Source organism: Panthera uncia, unplaced genomic scaffold (genome assembly GCF_023721935.1).
Source record: "Panthera uncia isolate 11264 unplaced genomic scaffold, Puncia_PCG_1.0 HiC_scaffold_358, whole genome shotgun sequence".
NCBI lineage: Eukaryota > Metazoa > Chordata > Mammalia > Carnivora > Felidae > Panthera > Panthera uncia.
In genome coordinates, this window is record NW_026059493.1 from 13,524 (window position 1) to 37,067 (window position 23,544).

The 23,544-nt window shown below is 41.6% G+C and overlaps 1 protein-coding gene across 1 annotated transcript in view; it reads right to left on the reverse strand.

Annotated features, from left to right (window-relative positions):
- Positions 1-11,374: 11,374 nt before the first annotated feature.
- Positions 11,375-23,544, reverse strand: part of LOC125917996 (ribonuclease H2 subunit B-like) — a gene marked incomplete at its 5' end in the record, with an annotated part of 28,527 nt that continues 16,357 nt past the window's right edge. The window contains 5 exon segments of the mRNA XM_049624059.1: positions 11,375-12,350; positions 12,352-12,441; positions 14,146-14,226; positions 18,438-18,480; positions 20,278-20,359. Coding sequence (XP_049480016.1) covers positions 12,240-12,350; positions 12,352-12,441; positions 14,146-14,226; positions 18,438-18,480; positions 20,278-20,359 — 407 coding nt within the window.

The window sequence follows — 23,544 nt, forward strand, 5'->3', positions numbered from 1 at the left end:
GGGGGCGGGGGGAGAAGGGCAGTGCGGGTGTCGGGAGGGGCTGCACGTTGAAATCCTGGTGCCCGGACTACACTTCAGACCAATTCTATCAGAATTCCTAGAGCAGAGGCCCCAGCGTCATTGTGTTTTAAAACTTCCAGATGATTCCCAATGCGCAGTCGAAGTTGGGACGCACTCACTGCTCCCCACGCTGTGTGTCACTCTATGTGATAGCCAATGGGTGGTGGGGCAGCAGGGAGACAGGAAAGCCAGGGAAGACGCATCTGGGCCAGAGTGAAGGTTCTAGCCCATTGCTCCCCGTGCCTCCCCCGACTTTAGACACAGAAAATTCATTGTCTTGAGAAAACATTCTGACTGGCTTTGACTGTATTAAATTTCCGGAATCATTTCTTATTCCACTTTTTTGGGAGGTTTGTGCATTCTTTATTTGGGTCATGGGGATATAGTTAATAAATTACAATATTTCTTAGTTCTTTTGAGAGTTTCCACAGGATAGATTAAGCCCCAGCCCTCTGAAGTCATGTTCACTTTCATTTAAAAAATAGATAATAAAGCACTTAATAAATGTCAAATACTGTGCAAGTTTCTGGGGACACAATGGTGCTGGGAGAGTCCTCAAGACCACTCCCGTGTTTGGAGGTCTGCTATAAGGACTCACGGGAGTTGGCAAATAGCCGTATTCCCAGCTAAGATTCATTACAGCGGCATATGAAGGGAATACAGCCAGATCATAAGGGACAAAGACACAGGTGGTCGGGAGAAATCCTGTGCAGGCTTCTCATGCTTTCTCTCTCTCTCTCTCTCTCTCTCTCTCCAGTGAGGGGGTCACACAGTGTGGCTGAATCTTTGTACCCATTCGTGATTATTTCTTCTGTGGCTCACGGTGGGCACAGCTGAGGCAAAGGGAATGCAGCATTTGAAGGCCTTTGATATTATTTTCCCACTCGGCCTCCCGAAGTTGTCCTTTTTTATATTCTTCCCAGCAGGGTTCACTTCCAGCACCCTCTCTGGCTCTACACGGGACTGTTTTTTAAAAGTCCTTGACAATTTGACGAAGAAGGAGGATCTCCTTGTATTTGTGCATCGGCGACTCCTGTACTGAGCGGGGAACACGTGAGACACACTCAGCTCTGTGGGGACTAGAGACACAGGCCACATGGTCTCTACCCTCAAGACTGCCGACAATCCAGGTGGGCAACAGCCTTAAACCTGGGGGCAGCGGGCGTGTGGAGGAATGGGCTTTTTTTTTTTTTTGAAAGTGCTGGGGTTTTAGTGCCATTGATCTACTTTAGTTTTAGTTTTCCTGTGAACTATTTCTGAAGAAGGAACCAATAAGACAACATAGTAACATACAATATATACGGCATTGATGAGTATATGACATGAAAACCACGTAGATGAAACAATGAAAGAGACTGCATGAAAAGTGAGTGTGGGGTTGCCAGCTGGAAAAGGCTAGAAACTCGATATTGGAAATTGAACAGCTAAGAAAAGGAGCTGGTTCACGGCCAATGAAACAGTCACCTAGAGGAGCCTGAGCAGTGGTGAGGGTGGGGATTGTTTTCACCTTCTCTTGTCTTTTAAACTTTTTGGAAATGTCTCATGAATTGCTGCGTAAAGATTAAAAAGGTGACGAATGTTTAGAATTTTAGGTGTGTTGAATTTAAAGTGATGGTAGTTCTTCACAGTTCCGAGGTCAATGAAATATGAGGTCGGGACACAGGTAAGAGAGTGGGGCTTCCGGTGACAAGTTAGGTGTCACCCGTGTTCATGACTTTGGCCACCAAGGAGTGGGTTATATTTGAGGTAGTGTGTGTGTGTGTGTGTGTGTGTGTATTTGTATGTGTACATATGTGTGTGTGTATATTTGTGTGTGTATGTATTTGTATGTGTACGTGTGTGTGTGTGTGTGGGTGTGTGTGTAGCGAGAGACAGAGAGGGCGAGGGAGAGGAGAAGAGGAGAAAAGAAAGCAGAGGAGCAAGGACACAATTGATAAGTGGATCCAGTGGAAGATTCAGAACTGTTCCAACAAGACTTTCTCAAGCTGGGGAAGCCTCGTCCATGTGGGAGCCTGGTGCCCACCCAAGGTTTCCCAGCAGTGTCTTTCTGGAGGAGAAAGAGAGAAGGGGCAGCTGTCACATCCTCTGGCTCTCCTGCCCTGGTACGAGGTCCTGAGAGGCTAACCGAGTTGCTCCCGGATACATAGCACACTTTGCAATAAAACTCCAGGGCTGGCAGTTGCTCTGGGCCAAAATATACACTGGCCTCCAAGGACAGTGCTTGAGATTATGCAAGGAGAGGACGGCAAAGGCCAGGTTTTAATTCTACAACCGTATGTTGAACTAGGTGTCAGGCTCTTGGTTCTTACCCAAATGGCCTGGATTCCAAACAGGTGATTTCTGCCAAGTGCTCCCTCTTGGAAGCCTGTAGTACACCCTCGTTCCACAGCTGACTCTCTAGAGTTGGGTTTCTGAAGAGGACGGTTCACGTACCAACTACAGAGCACGGGAATATTAAAAGTCCTTCAAGGCTAATGCAAATTTCTCTGTGTGGAAGGAGATGTGTAAAAAAATTACAAAGTACTTTCCAGAACCAGGTTCTACTTACCTGCTGGAGTTAGAGAATCAGAAACAAAGCTATTTCAAGAAGAAGAGGTTCGGGGTCCTGTCTGAATGCAGGAAGATCACCGAGTGGCTTCTACTCTGCTCCCCTTGTGTGTCCGGTGGACGAGCCCGCTCAAATCCCTGGATGTCTTTGCACAAATCCCTCCACTGCCCCCTACAACATACTCACTGTGCATCGATTTCCCCATGAAATTTTCTGGCAGGTACTTGCCACTTTCCCCCATGTCTTAGGTCCTTACTTTTAAAAATAGTAATAACACACATACTAGGCTTCTTTTAAAAATGTCAATGTTTATAACTCCAGCAGGTCGTAAGATACCCATGTTCAGCTACCACGTTGAATTAGAAGAAGCTGACAAATTAATAAAGAGTAAAGAAAAGTCAGGCTTTCCCTCCCCTCCCCTCCCCTTCTTTCTTTTTTAAGTAAGGGTAGAAACTTGGTTCAACAGAGCTTTTAGTGCGTGGAAATCAAGTACTTATGGTCGGCACACACAACCCTAAAACACATTCACCTGGCCCCAGGGAGGCATTACTTCTAGGCCAGCATGGTCAGGTTTTCGAAAGGACCCCAATCTCACAAAGAGCCTTCTCCTCCCAGTGCTTTGAAATCAGAAGCACGAGGCTGTGGAAGAGAAGACAGGCTGCGGGCAGAGGGGCGGTGTGGCTGGAGCTCCTCAGACCCCAGGCGGATTCACACCCAGAGGCTGCTCTCAAGTTCCAGGGACGGAATTGCCTCCAGGGTGGCATGCCATTAACCAATGGACGGGTGGTAGCAGTCAAAGAAGAAATGAATCATCAGTGGGTAGTTCTTTAAAATACACCTTTTGGCATTTGGAGAATTTCCAGGAGGCGCAGAAGAAACAGTCTTAGCCCTTTGAGAGTATCTGAAGTTCTAGAAGAAGCAGCCAAGCTTTGAGTGGAACGGCTGTCACTTGTCCCTTCTCTGTCTTTGTGCTGCCACCTAGAGAGAAAAGGAAAACATATGTTGTATTCCGCCGAGGAGAAGCAGTCACCTGACACCCCCAGCACTATCTGCACCTTCTAGAACAGAAAAGCGAGGCGGGCTGTTCTAGTTCTGAGAAACAGCAGCGGTTAAACTTCTGCTTCTGAGGGAAGACCTCAGGTAAGGGCCAGGGCTCCCGTCGTGGCCAGCCTCCATCCCCAAGCTCCTTCTGGAGCTAGTATTAGTCTCCTCCAGGAGCAGGGGTGGGGAGGAAGCATATTTTCTTTCCACTGTTCAAATGGAGTGAAAGACGAGATCTTCAGTTCACCCGAATTTATGGAATGGACACCATCATTTTAGCAAAAAAAAATATAAGAAACCTATGAAAACAAGGTTCTACGATGAATGATTCTTAAATCCTTTCTACTCTTTGCCTTTTCCTTTCTTTTTTGTTAAACGCAGATCCTTTTATGAGACAGTGGGAGGCCTTATGTGGACTCCAGTGTATAAAAAATAGGTACCTACAGACTTGTTGGCGGAAGTTGTCGTCCCTAAAGAAGACTTGACTCTGAACATGTGTAATTACGATCCGCTGTTTTCCGTGTCCAAGTTCAAACATCATTTATTCTGGAGCTGTGTTCTCAAAGATTTTTTTTAAGTTAATGGAAATCAGATTTCCGTGCCATAATGGGGGATGACCTTCCCTAAGCACCTGCCTCCCCAGGACTATCACCCTCCCTTCCCCTTCTGCCATAGCCCTGGCACCACACGACATGCCCACCTCTCTGCTCACAGACCAGAAACTTCTTGAAGGCAGGTGTTTTTTGTTGGCCACGTTGACAACAGCATTTCCAGCGCCCAGGACATTTGGCGTGTAGCAGGTGCTCGGTAGATGTTTTTAAAGGAATAAATGGATCTGCGCTTATCCCTTGGCTTTTTTCTCTTTTCAAAGAGCAAATACCATGACTAACTTTAACTTTACACATCTTCTGATTCAAACACACGTGTAAGGTAACACCTCTTTTAACATGTGTGAAGAAGTCGATTCCTCTATAAATCACATATGGTGCTTTTCCTCCCTCTCACACGGGCTTGACTAATGTTAGGCCATCAAAATAACATTTATTAACCAAAGTACAGTAAAGGCTAAAATGCTGAGGCTGAATTGAAGATCTGACGTGCAGAGGCACCAGCTAAGTAGAGGCTTTCCTTAAATTCTGGCTCACCACTGCTGAGGATGCACAGACATGCAGAACCCGTTTTGAATACGGCAAGAAGATGAAGCCCAGGAAATCTGAGTGTCCCTTCCTTAAGATAAAACTCACGATTAAAACAGACTAGCGAAGGAGAAACGGCCATAAAGCTACACACACAACGGTATGAATAAGGTACCTTTGAGGTAGGCTGAAAGGAAAGAGGCCTGGGCCGGAGGGTAAAAGGGCAGCGGTGGGCTCAGCCACTTTCAGTCTGTGCCACCCACCGTGACCGACATGGAACAGGGACACCCTCCCTTTCTGGTCTACGTCAGAGGGTTGTTGTAAGGATCAGTGCAGCTACTGATAAGTGGTGGCTGCGGAAACCATAAAGGGCTATTCAAACACAAGGCAGGAAACCGCTCTGTCAGTCTAATGAGCCTGAGCAGTGTATAAACACCAGTGTATGAAAGGTGTATAAGCCTGATCGCTTCTTCCCATCATTCAGACGAGTCAAAGCCTGTGGCCATCCTCTAAGGACACTAAGAAAATACCAGTACACCTCCCTTCCTGGACCAGGAGCTCTTTGTCTTCTACAGAGAGGTTTGACTCTTCAATGCAGCTGACTCTGGAGCTCTCCAAAGCTTGCATTAGTCCTGGAGAGAGGGCTTGTGGGAGGACGTATGTGATACACGGCATCTAGCAAGTTCCATCACCTTTAATAACGGAGGAAGTCCGTCCTAACCATGTGAGGAGACTATCTTTCAAATCTAGTGATGGCATGACTTCCTAGAGTGTGACGGAAGTCCGTTCCTCTGGAGAGAGGGAGTTTGGTCTGGGAGTCAGGGTCCTGAGGTGAGCCTCTGGCTCAGCTCTTTATCAGCCGAGTGACCTCAGGCACATAAGGTGATCTTCGCTTTTCCAACTGTAAAATGGGGGAAATAATACCAATTGTGCCCTACGGTTTCTGGAAGGATCAATCACATAAATCCACGTGAAAAGTGCTTAACATCTGCTGAGCACTTGGTGAGCCTTTGTTATTACTTCCCCCAAACGGTGTTCTTCACGGGTTTTTTTCGCTGCAAGGTAATGTAATCTAAGGAAAATGAAGAAAAGAGACAAGTCTATACCAGGCACACCGCACGAGCCAGAACGAGCATGTTGGCAGGTTTCCTTCAGACTTTCTTCCAGTCAAACAGGTAAGATAATCCACTTAAAGAACTCAGAGGAGTGCCTGATGCATGCTAAGTACTGGATGGATACTAACTCTGAAGCGTTTTTCTCCTGGGTATAAAGGAGCTGAGGCTCCCCACACAGCAGCAACTGCAGGGAAGGACATAAAAGGACTCACTGATCGAGACTCATTTCACAGGGAAGACACGGCTGTGGGCCAGCAAAGCTAGTGATTTGCTCCCGGGCCCACAGAGTTAAGGCAGGTTCCAGGGACAGTATAATCCAGCTACTGTAAATTAACCGGTCTTTTTAGACCAATTATTCTCACTTTTTAAAACTTTTTAGTTCAGTTGGAAACACGGTGGTTGTTGGTCACTTTTCACTTTATTACATTTTTACAGATTCAGATATCTGTTTCCTGTTAGTGTCATAAGTTCGCATATGACAAAAGCAACACTGTACATTGGGTAAGTAAATGGATGCTTTTTAGTTTCTCACTTCCAAATTGCCTTCGTGTCTTGCTAAGTCTCCTCACGAGAGAAACATGATCCTGGGCATGGGCACAGCACACGAGCAACACACCCGAACTAACACAACACAATCCACTTGACATCCACATTAAAGCGGATGGAGGAGAATCTCCTCGGGAACGCAGGACCAGAGAAGTATAAGCCTCGAAAGACGAGAGAGCCTGAGAGCCGGGGTACAGGGAACATTTAAATGGAAGATAAACCAGACATAAAAAAGAAAAGAACGCTGGTAATCTGAGATCCGCTTCAGAATTATGTATGGTTTGGTGAAAACGGGGGCTCTTGTGTAAGTACCTAAGTGGTTTTATAGTTTGCAGAAGTTTTTGAAGCTTACCTGAACTCAGCACATGAATCAAAAAAGATAAATAACGTTAAGTAACAGAAGCAAAGGACCAAGAGATTTAAGTAAACTCTTTCAGTTAGACGTCACTATCCTGGCTCCTATGTCACCCTGCCCTACGACTGTAGCTGTCGTGGGGATTCAAGGAGTTATTATATGTAAAGTGCTCAGAACAGCAGAAATACGTAAATGCTATACAGTGTGTGTGGTTATTAGGATCATCAGTTCTTAGTATTATGACATGATCACATGAAAAACAGGATATTAGCATAGTTTCAACACCTGAGGGGCATTTTTACAAAATAACTGACCAGTATTCTCAGAATTGTCAAAGTCATTGAAAGACAAAGGAAGATCGAGAGACTCGCATGTTAGAAAAATCAGAGGAGACAGGGCAACTAAATGCAATGCGTGATGGCGGATTGGATTCTGGAGTAGAGGGGCGCCTAGGGAGCCGTGGAGTGTCAGTCGGTTAAGCGTCTGACTCTTGGTTTTGGCTCAGGTCATGGTCTTGCAGCTCATGAGTTCAAGCCCCGCGTCAGGCTCTATGCTGAAAGCACAGAGCCTGCTGGGGATTCTCTTTCTCCCTCTCTCTCTGCCCCTCCCCTGCTCACTCTGTCTCTCTCTCAAAATTAATAAACTTAAAAATTTTTTTCAACAGATTCTGGAATAGAAAAACGTTAATGTAAAAATAGGTGAAACTCAAATAAGGTGGTAAATCAGTTAATACTATTGCATTATTATAAATTTCCTGGGGTTGATCATTATACTATGTTTACATAAGGTGTTGACATTAGAGGAAACTGGATGACAAGTATATGTAAACTCTATTGTTTTTGCAACTTTTCTATATATTTAAAATCATTCCAAAATTAAAAAGTAAAGAAAAAAAGAAAGAGAAAGAGACCCTGAAGTGACAGAGATGATGCAACCCGTAGACAGGGACATTTAAGCAACTACTGTAACTATAATGAAGGATTTGAGAAGAGAAATGGAAAGACATAAAAAAGAACCAAATGGAGAATCCAGAACTGAAAATTACCATATTTGAAATAAAAATTTACTAGCTGAGGTTAATGGAAGATGGCACAGAATAAGATAAAGTAAACTTGAAAACACAGTGGGAGAACTGTCTAAAATGGAACATAAAACAAAATCCAGAAACTCAGTTAGAGGACTGGTGGGCTAACATACGTGTAGATAGAAGTCCTAGAAGCTGAGGGGGTGAGAAGAAAAAAAAAAAAAGCAGAAAAATATTTAAAGAAACACCGACCAGAAATTTTCCAAATTTGATAAAAAATTACAAATTCAAAGATTCAAGAAGCTCGATAGGCCCACAAACAAGTTATCACAAAGAAACCCACATCACACATCATAATCAACTTGCTGAAAACTAACAATAAAGAAAAATCTTAAAAGAAGCCAGGGAGGAAAGGGAACACACTTTATATAAGCTAGAGGAAATACAAAAATTATCACAGATGTCTCATCAGAAATCACACAAGCCACGAGACAATGATTCTTTGAAGGGATCAAAGAAGTTAAAAAGTTTTTAGTTGGATCAACCAAAAACAAAACAAAACAAAACAAAACAAAAACAGAAAAAAAAGACACGACCAATCAGGCACGAAAAGAGAAAATCACTACAGATCCACAGATATAAAAGAGATAATAAAAATATGAGAAACAACTTATGTCAATAAACTTGACAACACAGATGAAACACATATTTCTTTGAAAGACAGGAATTACTTAAACTGGTGCACACACACAGAAGAAAATTAGGATAGCTCTCTATTACAGAAATTGAATTAGTAATTAAAAATTTCCCCAGAAAGAAAATTCCAGGCCCAAATGGCTTCATTTGGTGAATTCTGTCCAACATAAAAGGAAGCAACAATTACTAATCTCATATAAACTCTTTCAGAAAATAGGTGATGAGAGGATATTTCTCAATTTATTTTCTAAGGTCAGTTTTACTCTGACACTAAAACTAGACAGAATTATTACAAGTAAGGAAAACCACAGACCAACATCCTTCATGAACAGAGATACAAAAATCCTTGACAAAATACTAGGAAGTAAAACACAATACTGTATGTGAAAAGAATAATACACTATAAACCAAGTAGGGTTTTTCCCAGGAATTTAACGATATTTTAATTTTCCAAAATCAATCATTATACTTCACATATTAAGAGATATTCCTCTATTAAAGGAAAACTACATGATCATCTCAATAAATTAGGAAAAAAATATGTGGCAAAATTCAATACCCATTCCTGATCAAAACTCTTGGTGAACTGGGGGTAGGAGAGAAATCCACAAAAACCATGAACATCGATTGATAGAAGCAATGAGCACATTTTGTGCCTAGATTTTGGTTTCTAAATACCATCCTCCATGATAAGGAACCCTGGATTTTTAGGAAAAAGGCCGATTCACAGCTCGGGCAGAAGGAGTACCAGAGCCTGGAATACAGTGTCACAGAAGAAGAAAGGAAGTATGAAAGAATAATAGAAACACACCAAGAAGATACAGAGGCCAGCTAGAAGGGGCTCCCACTGGCCCTTCTGGGACAATATGAACAACAAAATAATATAACACAGTGGGCAAAGTAAAAAATCTACAAGTCCATACTGATATAAATTCATAGATGAAAAATAAGTAGAGAAGGGAAAGCTATTCCTTATTTTAAAAATGCCAGCTAAATAAAAAAAATAAATATAGAAGAAATGAAGGAGTTACAAAAATCACCAGTCACTTCTAAACCTTGTGGGCGAATGTATGATGAGGAATAGTATAGTTAAAAACCCCAGAGTATTTATCTGTAAATTATCTATTAATTATAAAGAAAAAAAACAGTAACTCTACAGTGGATAAACCTGTATCAAAGGTTACCACCACCTTAATCTAGGTGAACATCATTGGTATTGGGTCACACTGTGACTCCTGATATGATGCAATGAGAAAGACACATCATCACCTCCGTGGGTGCCCATTAGGTATCATTCAAATCTAATCAAGAGGAAACATTAGGCAAACTCAAAGTACAGAACATTCTACCAAGTAATGGCCTGTATTCAATAATGTCAAGATCAAGTAAGACAAAGAAAAGGTGGGAAGTTCTTCCAGATTAAAGACTGTAACAACAATGAAGAAGAAGTCTCAGTGCTAGGTGGTTTTATCAAACGTTTTCTTTAATATGTTTCAATACTAGAATATTCCTATGCAAAATTATTCCTTCCAGAACATTGGTCAATATGGAAAGGTGGCATAATTCTAACGCTAAACATAACAGCAATATTACTTTTGAATACAGATGCAAAAATTCTAAGTAAAAGCCCAGAAAAACAAACTGACATGGCTAAACCACATAGAAAGCATACACTATGGTATTCTTTATCTAATGTCAGGTGGAATTTATGGTAGGAACTCAAGTACAGTTCAATAGTGATAAAAACGCTTGTCATCTCAAGAGATGCCAGAAAGATATGATAACAGCCAACACCAATTACTAATTAAAACTTTAAAGAAACTATGAAAGGAAATTTCAAAAATAGACATTCCTTATATTAACTACAGCTAGTGTCAGAATTAATGGAAACGTACATTAATCAAATCACAAATTAGAATGACTACCATTATTATACTTTAACTGTTCCAGGTATTAACCCATGTAAAAGGACATAAAAGATATAAGAGATATAATAATTAGAGTTACACACAGTTTTTTGAAGATATGCATCTTATGCATCAAAACCCCAATATGAGTATAATAAAAATATTTAAATTAATAGTTTAGTAAATTGGTCATTTAAAAGATAAATATGTAAAAATGTAAAACTTTGCCACAAAATAGCCAGTTAGAAGATCTAACTAAAGGAAAAAAAAAGATTTCATTAATAGCAACAAAAATACCTTAGAGATATGCCTTAAGAGAAATATCTAGAACCTATATGGAGATGGAGAACCAAATGTTAGTGAAAGGTATGGTTAGGATTTTAGGAAATATGCAAAACTACTACATGCCTGAATAACAACAATGAATTTTATAAACACATCTGTTTGTCTCCAAATATTACTGATTTAACAACATCTCAATAGAAATCTCATTGGAGCTTATTCTTAGAACCTGACAAAATAATCCAACAGATCCAATGGAAAAATAAACAGGTGAGAAAACAATTAAATTAGAACTTTATCTCACAGCACATTTAAACACAAATTCTGTAGATGATTTAAGTAATTAAATATAAAATAAAAAATTAATTATTGAAAAATTAGAGGAAAATAAGTGGTTAACCTTCCTGCAAAGGGAAACATCCTTCTAAGTATAACATCAATATAAAGGAAAAGTTTATACACACACACACACACACACACACACACACACACGTCTACTTAAAAACCAAAACCATCTGCATGACAAAAAAGTCATACACAAAATTAAAGACAATTTACAGGCCAAGAAAAAAATTAACAATGAATATAGTGGACAAACAAGAATGCCTTTAAGTTATAGAATATCTTTAGGGTCCATAAGAAAAATACTGACACTCCAACAATTTTTTTTAATTTTTTTTTTTTAACGTTTACTTATTTTTGAGACAGGGAGAGACAGAGCATGAACAGGGGAGGGTCAGAGAGAGGGAGACACAGAATCCGAAACAGGCTCCAGGCTCTGAGCCGTCAGCACAGAGCCCGACGCGGGGCTCGAACTCACGGACCGCGAGATCATGACCTGAGCCGAAGTCGGCCGCTTAACCGACGGAGCCACCCAGGCGCCCCTAAAATGACCATCATTTAAAAAGCATATTTATGAAAAATACTTTGGCAGCCTGGGAAAATGCTCACGAAATGATGTTGTCAAGAAAAAAGATTATAAAATTACTACTATGATTCCTTAAAAAATTATTCTTATAGAAACACATGCCATATTATCTCCAGCCAGTGTCAAGGTGGGAGATTCGAATTTTAATTTTATACTTTTCTCTATTTTCTGCAAAGAACAGGTACTCATAAAACAGACAGTGTTAAACAAAAGATTTACCAAAAACTAAAGGCTTTTAGCAAACTAGTAGTTTCTGACAGCTGTTATCTGAATTCTCTTGCTACCCTGAAAACCAGATTGCTACAGCTACCATGTGGGAAAGTTGTGCAAAATTATAGGCATACACTCAAATATGGTCACATGTTCGTTTATTGAGGAAACTGTGAGGCTAGCTACAGATCAGCTCTGTTCACTTGATGACTTTTCATGATGTCAGACAAGACTCTGAAGGCCACAGGCCATGAAGTTACCCAATTACTTTCCCATATTTTGTTCAGAAACACAAAAATCAAATGCCAAGAAATGTTCGACTCTGAAAATTGCCCTCATTTTAAAAAAGCTTTTTTTTTTTTTTATTTTTTCAAAAGGTGGTAATTACGGGTCAGGAGGTAGAGTGGCATGGAGGAAGGACAAAAACGGAACGTGGAAAAGGCGAATATTTTTTGCCAGATTTCATTTTGAAAGTTTCAAGTCTTTTCAAGTTTTTTTTTATTTTTTGCAGCGAAAAAGGAATCAATACTTTTCATTCCACTCTTGTCAACTTTAGCCAAAGCCTTCTGAGCTGCGGTCATTTTGTTATTTTTCTGTGAAGGAAAATAAGAGAACAATTGTTACAAATGTAACGTTTATGAATCATACATGCAAATCAAACAAGACCACGCATGTCTCAAGGTTCATTAAGAGAAGTATTTGCTGGTAACGTGCTTCATAAGGGAATGATTATTTTTTTTTTTTAAAGTTCTGATTTCTATTCAGAATTCAGACCTAAGACACAAAATACGTTAAAAGAAGCAGGACGCAAAACGGCTGCCTTCTAAGGAGGGGAATGTTGCAACCAATGGTTTACTTTCGGGGAATAATTCTGGAGGGTGTTTTAAGTGCAATAACACCAACAAAGGAACTGACATAGGCTGCGGTTGTCAGAGGAGGAATTACAGCCTGGTATTACAGCACGATGAATAATTCACAACAATTTACCGTTGGAGTTTATTCATAGGCTCTCCGGGAAACCAAGGCCAACACTGTAATATTCAAAAGATAACCTGTACTGCAGAGCATCCCGGACCAACAGGACCACTGCCCTGGGATTCCTCCAACTAAGAACTTTTCAAAAAGCTGACTTCAAGTGACTCTGCCTTTTAAATTTCTATCTCTTTATGGTCACTGTTTGTTTTGTTTTGGTTTGTTGCCACATCCTGGAACGAGCACTAACAGGAGGTAAATAGTAGCCGAGTTTCCTTCAGTGCATCATAACTTCTCAGCAGAAGCATACGCGATGGGAAGCAGCGAAGGAAAAAAATTCCTGTGTCTCCCTGTGAACTGTGAGATAGTCATTGACAGAGAACCTTTTAAGGGCACGGTGTCTGATCCCTGAAACCTTGCTTTTCACATTCTGTACTTATATTTTAGAAGGCTTATTTCCTCACGGGATGGTGAAAAGTGGCAGTCTCTTCGAGACAAGTTATCCCCTGTCTTTAACAGATAGCAGGGTCCAGCCCCTCATTTCCCTGGGGCGGTGCCCAAATAGATACAACAGAAAGCAGCAGTTGCAAGGGTGGGGCAGAAGCAGTTCTCACAGAGAACGCCAAAGCCTGCCCTGCTTACAGAAGCCATTGAGGTGACCAGCTATCTTGCCAGATCTCAACCTGGATTTTCCCCTGACGTCACATGCCCAGATGAATTACGTATAGATCAAAGAAAAAAATTATAAAAAAAACATTAAGTGCTAAGGTGGGGGGGGGGGTTAAATGTTAAAGTCCAATTGGAAGTTAATTTATCTTGGATTGGGCAAGGTCTTTTTAAGCATAAAAATAATGAGAAAAATCACAAGAAGAAACAATTCCTATTATTTAATCCTCAGAAAAACTTAAAGCTGTTAAAAAAATCAAATGAAAAGGATAAACACAGATTAGAAAATTATTTGTACCCTATTTAATATTAGTAATTATGGTCCTCATCATAAGTTCCGGGAAGCTTCCAGGCAGTAGAGTTGACAAAAAATGACCTGTGGAGGCCCCCTCTCTTTGTGCCCCCCTACTCTTAATATAAAGCAAAGGGTAGGCACACTCTTGCTAAGCATATTGCCTTCGTGCCTCACAAGTCTTCTTGACTTGACATATCCATTGCCATTCACAATTTTGAATTACTGAGTCGCAGAAATGCAAGTTAACAATTCTTCATGGTTAAAACTGTAAAATCACAATCAAGCATGTAATTGTTCCTACGTGTCCTCATGCAGGATCACCTACGGGATCCAAGAATATGCCACTACAGCTGGACACACATACCTTTTCAGTCTTCCAATCTTTCCTGTTAAACTTAGTGTAATCTTCTTTTGCTTCTACAGGCTCATCAGATAACTTTACTTTCTGCAATGTTAGAGCAGTAAAGTGGTATAAAATGTCACCTCGACACATCACTCCATTTTTAAGAAAACAACAGGGCCAATCTGGACCCACATCAAGGCCAAATGGAACAACAGACCCGGCAAAGGGCTTTACTTTGCATTTTGCCAATTGTCTGGGGAATGAAGCCACACATCCCTTCTGAAAAGCAGCCTTGGTGATGGGGGGGGATATGATCAGGTGAGCCCACGACCCAGCCCCTTGGGCAGTCTAGTGGTACTGATCACATATTTTGTATGTACCAGGACCAGGAGGCATCTAGGTGACTGCTGACTTCCAGGACAGTCTAACGGGGTGAAGGCAGGCACAGGGGTCAAAGACAAGAATTTCCTTTAAGGGGGCCAGGTGTCCAGCCAGAACCCCCACTGCATTCACCATCTGGGCTGGTGTAACGTCCACTGAGGAAGAAGGCACACCATGATTCTGTTGTTACCATTTTTGTATAGCTTCATGTTCTTACCTCCTTTCAACTGAACTATCTCAGTTTGTCCACACAAGGACAACCTTGCAAAGCATGAAGCCAGCAGAAGGAAGCACAGAGAGACTAAACAAATGATCAAGGCCACCTAGCAGAGGACAAGGGCTAGGATCTCCATTTCTTAACAAGTGCTCTTTCCATGAGGCCCGGTGCAACCAAGCCCACCTCTACCTCATATTTTCACCATCCACATGAGCCTCGTGCACCAAGGAATGGGAGAATCTTGTCAAGAGCTAGACTGTGGCCTTAATGGTCCCATTATAGAAGGAATCGTGACACATTTACTATGTAAAAGGCACACAACAGGGCAGGGAAGTCTTGATGATTAACACAGAGAACTAACTGCACAGTGACCACAACCTGGTCTTCTATAGATCTTTGGGTTCTTTGTGGAGACACTGGGTTGACAAGATCTAACGTGACTCTTCCCTGGGAAATGCAGATTTGTTCCTGGCTTCCCTCTTCATATCCCAGCTTTTGCTAAACAAAGAACTGCAGGGCTAGGGCTAAAAGATACCCTGGCACATGAATGAAACCCAAGGGGATAAAACAACAGGTCTTGAAATACTTCATTCTAAACAAGGGCGGGGAGGGGGGGGGGGCGCGCCCCGGGAAATCAAAAAAATAAGGGAACATCAAAAAAAAAAAAAAAAAAAAAACAGGGGCATCCTGGAAATCTATAAGGCAAAACCTTCTCTTGGGCACACCACAATCTAAGAAGGGAACCTTCAAAAGAAAAAGACTAGCTTATCACGAATGAACTACCTACCAGCAAAGTACGTATACAAGGAACTTAAGAATACATGTTTCTACTTAAATTAAGATCAGGGGTATTTAGGTGATGCATATTTTTAGTAGAAAAGTCTCTTCAGCCAGGAGAGTGGAACTCGCAGGTAATAACGATGAAGGCTCTGATGCAAACTGCAAAAAGCTTAACGTTATAAGGTGGTTTGCTTTCCTTCTCTGTGGCAAAATGTTCTACAGATGTCATTATAAACCCTTGGGCGTATTTACTTTTCACGGAAAAGGAAGTCAAATGAAAAATGTTCAAGGTAAAGGTTAAGATGAAAAGTGCTTCTTTACAAATATAAAATGTTTCATAAGATGACTGACTTGTCCAGGTGTTTTAATGGCTCACTGCTAAGCAAGACACCAGTTATCAGTGCTTACGATAACAGAAATTGATTGTGGAAGGCTCTGCCTGGAATTTTCTTGAGTGTTATTCACAGCTCACGTTGAATATGCTTGAAAGAGTCATAGTTGTTACACTCACTTGAATTTTTGTTATTTAAAAAACCAAATCACTATAGGTTTGAGGGATGTTTCAGAAGAAATAGAAAAGGGCTCAGAAAGACAGTAACAAAGGGTATGACTAAGCGGGTACAGTTCTGGAAAGAGAGGGGGGCAAACAGAAGAGTACCACAGGGATTCATGCTAGGATGGTCTGATTCTTACAAATGAGCTGCAAGAAGGAGCTCAGGAGCGTCTCCAACCTACTGACTGCATTCGGCTCTGCCAGCTGCCAGCGATAAATTCAAAGCATGGAAGGGGGCGACGGGCGGAAGCAGGGCTTCGATACAGGCAACCATGTGATAGTAAGAAAATAATGTGAAACATATTAAGGATGACAGGCTTCGTGCCATCATTACAAACAGATACAAAGATACCTAATAGCCACTGGAACGTATTTCCTGAAAACGGTCAACTCTATTACTGTAAAAATCAATCAAATCCTGGACGCAGACAAGAAAGCTAGCAGAAGACATTACCCTAAGCCTGTTTAAGCCGTGGTACATCATCCAGTGCAGTTCGCACTTTGCACGCCGGAGCCCCAGGAAGACACAATAGACCGGGAGACCTCAAAAAGCAACTAAACAATCCAGGAGATGAGGGTGAGATTTAGGGGAAACAGGACTGGGAGATCTAAATCAGGGCTTGGCAAACCGCCCGCAGGCCAAGCCCTGCCGGCCGCCTGTTTTTATAAATGAAGTTTGGCTGGAACACGGCCGCCCGCCTTCGTTTATGAATCGTCTGTGGCTGTCTCTGTGCTACCACAGCAGGGCTGAGCAGTTGTGACAGAAACCAGCTGCTTCGCGAAGCCTCAAGTATTCACTCTCTGGCCTTTGCAGAGTAAGTCTGCTGACCTCCGATCTAAATCATAAATGATGAATGACATCACAAATGATTTACATTTTGGAAATTAAAATACGAAAACAGAAAACCGGGTTAAAAGCAAACGTATGAAATGCATTACCCCGGATGCTATCAGAGGCCAAAAGCTTCAAGAACAGGCTTCGATCTGTTCACGAATGATCTCTAAGTTACTATGGAAGACGGATATTTGGGAGAAAGAAAGATGCTTAGGTTTTGGAAGGAGAGATATGAGAGAGAAACGGATATGCCCATCTCCTTAGTTACAGCAAGGCAATCATGTCTCTGTCCCCTAGAGCTACTTACTGTCAGAGATTAACTACCAGACTGGAAGAAGTGTGGGTCTGACCTAGAATGACCTTAGCAACTGACCTCTGCCCAGTGCTATTCCTCCAGAGAAAAGGATGCCCCTCCTCGGACGATCTGCTGAAAATGGCCCATAGCTACTACTGATGCACTTTAACAGGACATGATACAAAACAAACAAACAAAAACAAACAAACAAAAATGACCCCGAGTACGTTGGCCATCGTGAAGGCCGGGAAGACAGAAAGTGCTTTAACATCCATGACGTGTCCACTGTACATTCTCAGGGCATCCATTATTCTGTTGGCAGGAGAATGGCCTCACTGACAAGCTGATGCATGTGTTTATTTCCCTGTCTCTGAGCAGCGCTCGCTTGTCTGAGATCAGGCCTGGACTGAGGGACGTCACAGTGTGCCATCAGGTGTGGTTCATGGCTGCCTTCTCTACTCTCTGTATCTGGGAGACAAAAACAAGCTGCGGCCCACGGAGCAGGGGAGCGGTGGGTGGCGGTCGGAGAACAGCTGGAAGAGGAAGGGTTTTGTGCAACACAAAAGTTGCGTTGATCATTTCAAGCGGAGGGAAAAAAAAAGTTTGGCTATCTTGTTCAAAGGATTCTCTGTGTTATAAAAATCATGCTCTGCTCACCTCTGTGCCAGTAACAATTAGATCTGGCAAAGTGAGTTTAAGTTATACATGGAGTCTTCCTGATGATTAATAAAGTTAATTGCAGGATCTGGCTGACTCAAGAAGATTTCGTCACGTATCTATAAGACTTTCACGTAGGTATCTGGCTAAAACCAACTCTTATCTGGTTTTCACAGCACTTTATCATTCAGGTAAAATCTACAAAAATAAAAAATACCGATGGACAGCTCATTACAATCTTTAATCCATACGACATCAGTCCGTGCAAGGTGGATTTAGAAAGCTTTAAAATGGGGGTGCCTGGGTGGCTTAGTCGGTTAAGCGTCCGACTCTTATCTCGGCTCAGGTCACCATCTCACAGTTTGTGAGTTTGAGCCCCATGTCGGGGTCTGCACTGATGGCTCAGAGCCTGCTTAGGATTCTCTCTCTCCCTCTCTCTCTCTGCCCCTCCCTGCTTGTGCTCTCTCCCTCTCAAAATAAATAAACTTAAAAAAAAAAAAAAGCTTTCAAATGTACCAGAACAAACGAAACTTATGTGGTAAAAATGAAATATTTTTCCAAGTGCCCCAAAGATAGCTTAGTCACAGCTCCTTACCTTTGATGGAGGGTTTGGCAATGAAGCTGAAGGTTCTGGAAGCCTAAGGAGTGAAAAATAAGAATCATAGTCATTGTTTTTCATAGACAAGCAAACAGAGAGTCTGGGCCAGCTTAGGACTTACAAGTCCCACTTTTGGGGAATAGCTTCACCTCCATGTATCTGACTGTACAACTGCCTCAGTGAAAGGAATGAAATTTCTCTAAATGAAGAAATCTTCATTTTCCTTGTGGTGAAACTGTCTGAACTAAAAAAACAAAATTAGAACTCATTGTTGAAATGGAATTGCTTTACTTTAGCCTCTAGAAATTTGCATTCTGGCATTGTAGGATTTTTTTCCTTCAAAAACGACGAATGCAGCACATATATGAAATTGAAAATTATTTTAATTGTTGACAAAAAGTCACACAAACTTTACTTTTCTTCAATTAAAGAGAAGTTGAATTGACCTATCTTTCTCCCCAAATCTTTAAACACTTCAAAGTAAAGAAAAGAATCTAAAAAATAATGGGAGTACAGAGACATAGGTCTCTAATGAGACAAACAGGCACTGAGAAACACAGGGAAATATTAAACAGAAAGATAGGGTTATTGATTGAAAGCAGGCTTTGCAAGCACTTTAACTACACTAGAAACCAGTTCCCACTGTTGTTTTTTTTTTTTTAAGTTTATTTTTGAGAGAGATGGCGACAGCGTGAGTTGGGGAGGGGCAGAGAGCGAGGGAGAGAGAGAGAGAATCCCAAGCAGACTCTGTGCCACAGCACAGAGCCCGATGCATGAGATCATGACCAGAGCTGAAACCAAGAGTTGGGTGGATGCCTAACCGACTGAGCCACCCAGGTGCCCCACTGATTGTTTTTTAAAGTAGGACCTAAGTCATTTGCTAAAAACAGCAACTATGCATCTGTTAAGAAGTCGCTTTATGTTTATGCATCAGAGGAGAAAGCTACTAGAAGAATCAGGGAGAGCTATTATCACACCCATAAAATCTTAACAATAGTTGCTAAAATCTAGAAAATAAACACATTCTTTTCAGCCTAAGGTGAAGTCTTTATAGTATATTAAATATCTTTATGAAGGACATAACACAAATCAGGTCCTTCTTAAACCCGTTTTCTGCCCTCTGACACAGATTGTGTTTCATTCTTTCCGCTTCAAGTGCTGGGCAAAATGAAGGTATTTGGTGAGTATCCAATGACGGTAAATATGGTACAAAGCCTTTACATGTAGCTTTCAAGAATATTCCACATGCCATCTCTTCTTTCCTTCTAACCTTTATTTCTCTTAAAATCATCACAAAGAACCAAATTAGTTAAGTGTAACTGGGGATCAATTTTAATACTGTTTACCCTCTAAAATCATACCAATCCAAAAATCCAGTCCTAACATTCACAAGTTTCCGCAATCAGTATCCACCAAATCAATTTGTTCCAATCCACCAGTGTCCACTAAAAATTACCTTCAAACCACACAGTCCAGGAGGTAAGTCGAGAATACTCTCTTATCAAAAATAGTGATGTGATGGGGCACCTGGGTGGCTTGGTCGGTTAAGCGTCCGACTTCGGCTCAGGTCATGATCTCACGGTCCGTGAGTTCGAGCCCTGCGTCAGGCTCTGTGCTGACCGCTCAGAGCCTGGAGCCTGTTTCGGATTCTGTGTCTCCCTCTCTCTCTGCCCCTCCCCTGTTCATGCTCTGTCTCTCTCTGTCTCAAAAATAAAAACGTTAAAAAAAAAAAAATAGTGATGTGATGTGATGTGATGAGCCATAAAGGACCTATTGCTGGGAGACCAGGAAGCGCCGAGGTACTTCCTAATTACGACTGAAGAGGAATGATACTTACTTTAAATATTTACACAGGTCGTCACTGAGTTCTCTAGGGATGTAATCAGATACCAGACCATGGGCATAACAAATATAATCCTCTGAAAGAAACAGAATGGAGAGTGAAAGAAAAAAAAATTAGTAACAATTATGATAGTTTTACAACCAAATGGACCAGAGTTAAAATTCTGGCTCTAGCTGGCCTTAGAGACTCATTTAAGCTCACAGCCTCAGTTTCGTCATTTGTTCTTTTTTTATTTAAAAAACAAAATTTTTTTTTCTTAACGTTTATATATTTTTGAGACAGAGAGAGACAGAGCACGAGCGGGGAAGGGTCAGAGAGAGAGACACGCAGAATCCGAAGCAGGCTCCAGGCTCCGAGCTGTCAGCACAGAGCCCGGCACAGGGCTCGAACTCATGGACCGCGAGATCATGACCTGAGCCGACGTCGGACACTCAACCGACTGAGCCACCCAGGCGCCCCTGTTTTTATATATTTTAATAGTCGCTATGGTATGTGGTATGTGAATGTTGTGACTTCAAGGTAGAAAAATTAGGCATAACAAAGAGGGGCTGATCTTTTTCATCATCTTTTTCTTTTTACTACTTTTTAAATGTTTATTTTACTTTTGAAAGAGAGACAGAGATAGAGCACAAGTGGGGAGGGACAGAGAGAGAGAGAGAGAGAGGGAGACACAGAATCCGAAACAGGCTCCAGGTTCCGAGCTGTCAGCACAGAGCCTGACGCGGGGCTCGAACTCACGGACTGCGAGATCGTGACCCAAGCCGAAGTCGGAGGCCCAACCGACTGAGCCACCCAGGTGCCCCGTCAGTTTCGTCATTTGTAAACTGGGGATGCTAACATCCAGCTGTTAGGGTAGTGAGGGACTTCATGGATGAGGTGTGACAGGATGATAGCAAAGATATGAGGAGATCAAGTAACACAGCAGTTGCCCAATGAGAGTTGAAACAAATTCAGGGTTGTTGTCTTAGTCGGGGCCTTTGAAAGCAAATAAAGCTCCAAGTCAGCTGTAATACGACGATATATTCATGTCTTTTAAAGAGTAATCTTTTCTAGGTCTGCTTCAATATCGGGTAAATCTAATTAATGAACAGTAACAAATATGTTCATGTAAGAGATGTAAGACATGACGTGTCTCTCTCTGTCAAGCACTTGCTTTGTAAGGGTCCTGAACATTATACGTACTCTCAAACTTAGAAAAATGCCTTCAAAAATGTAAAAAACTAACCTCGGTAGAATGTATAATCGTGAATTCTAAAGCACCTGGACAGTCAGTACTAAAATGAAGCTATGGTATCAATGAAATACATAAGACAAAATCTTTTTTAAAACCCTGTTTTTCAGTTCGGTATTTTAGGTAGAATACTAGAGGATAATGAAACACGATATATGGGATCAACGTATGGGGATATAAACTACCAAAAGCACTATCTCAGGTTTGTTGCTGTGATAGTCATTTGCTTCTTCTTTTCTTCCTCTTCTGCCTTAAAACTAAGATAATAATTTGCCTAAGTATTAAAGTGCTGCCTAGACCACAGGATCTCAAAGAGTCTTCAGTGAGGGACCCTCACCCCCAAGACAGAACTGAAAGTTATCATGGGACGCTTCTTTAAATGTGCTCTTGGTTCTAGGTTAGTAATTATCCAATAAGTCATGAAGAGACAAAGGAAACTAAGAAAGTCAACACAAGATTGGTTTGCCTCTTCTGGTAGCATACTGAACTAAAGATATAAAAAAAGGAAATGGTGTGAAACACTGTAAAGCTTACTTTATGGCTAGGACCCCAAGTGGTGAGATAGCCACACCCAGACTCTTATCTTTAGAGGTTGGTTCAAACACTGGATTCAGAGACAGAAGTCTACTAGCTATGACGGGTGACCCTGGATAAGTCATCTCCTTCTCTGATACCATGAGTCTTCACTTTTAAAATGAGGTCTATCTAAATAATGTCTAACATCCCTTCTCCTACTTAAAAAAAAAATCTGGGGTCCATCCATCCATTTGACTCAATCCCTTCTCTTTTGTTAAAGCCAGTCAAAACCAGTGATAGCTGGTAAACTCGGTAAACTCAGTAAACTCAGCTCAGCAGAGCTGTCCACCGTTTCCTGAATGCCTGGAGCCTGCTAACATCTACATGTGTAAGGTGTTTTAAGGTAGATTTCTGCAAATCAAGGACCGCCTGAATCGCCTTCAATCACAAACAGATCCCTGGTCCTAGTTTTAATTTTTTTAATGATGAAATTCTGATGCTTTGGAGTCGTATGCCTGTCTAGAACAGGGGAACATTGAATTGGAGTTTAAACTCAGAATAAGTTTTCTTCTTTTTTAATGTTTATTTATTTATTTTGAGAGACAGTGAGTGCAGGGGAGGGGCAAAACCAGGCAGGTTTTGCATTGTCAGCACAGAGCCTGACGTGGGGCTCCATCTCATGAACCATGAGATCATGACCTGAGCTGAAATCAAGAACGGGACGCTTAACCGACTGAGCCACCCGGGCGCCCCCAGAATAATTTCTGTCCCACGGTTAAGAATGTTAATTGTATTATACAGCTGTTTTTATTCAACTGTACATACAAAAATAAGGGGACACTACACTGGAAAAAGCAAAAGAATGTACCTTAAGAATCTAAAAGAAAAAAATTGCCAAGGGCATCAATTTCCATCGAAAATCAAAATATTAAGATCCATGGTAGGACATACACTTCTGGAGACCAAGATGCAAACAGAAGCAGCCCGTTGGAAGCCTAGGGACACACAGCAGTATGACAGAAAGGGGAAGCGTGTGGGCCCCAGAGTCAGGCAGGCTCGGCTTCACCACTTACTGGCTGTGTGGCTTTGGGTGCAGCCTCCAGACTCTCATTGTAAAGTGAGACTTAAGGGGAGTGTTAGCTGGGATACTGTGTGTATACTGGCAAATTAGCCAAGGGCTTGGCACACAACATGATCTCAACGAATGACGGCCAGAGTTGTTAGGGTGGCCATTACTGTTTTTGCAAAATAAGTACGTGTCGAAGGAATTATTTAAGCATCGATTAGTGACAGCAGCGATCTATGGTAGAAATACCACTTGGTTCTGAAACGAAATGCACACTGCCACAAGATCTATGAGAACACATGGACACGAATGCGAAGCTTCTGGGACATTAAGATTTTAAAATCATGAGGCAGGCATCTGTAAATCAGCAACTTACTCCAGGCAAAAGTAATTTCTGATAAAGTGATTTACCGGGGTGCCTGGGTGGCTCAGTTGGTTGAGCGTCAGA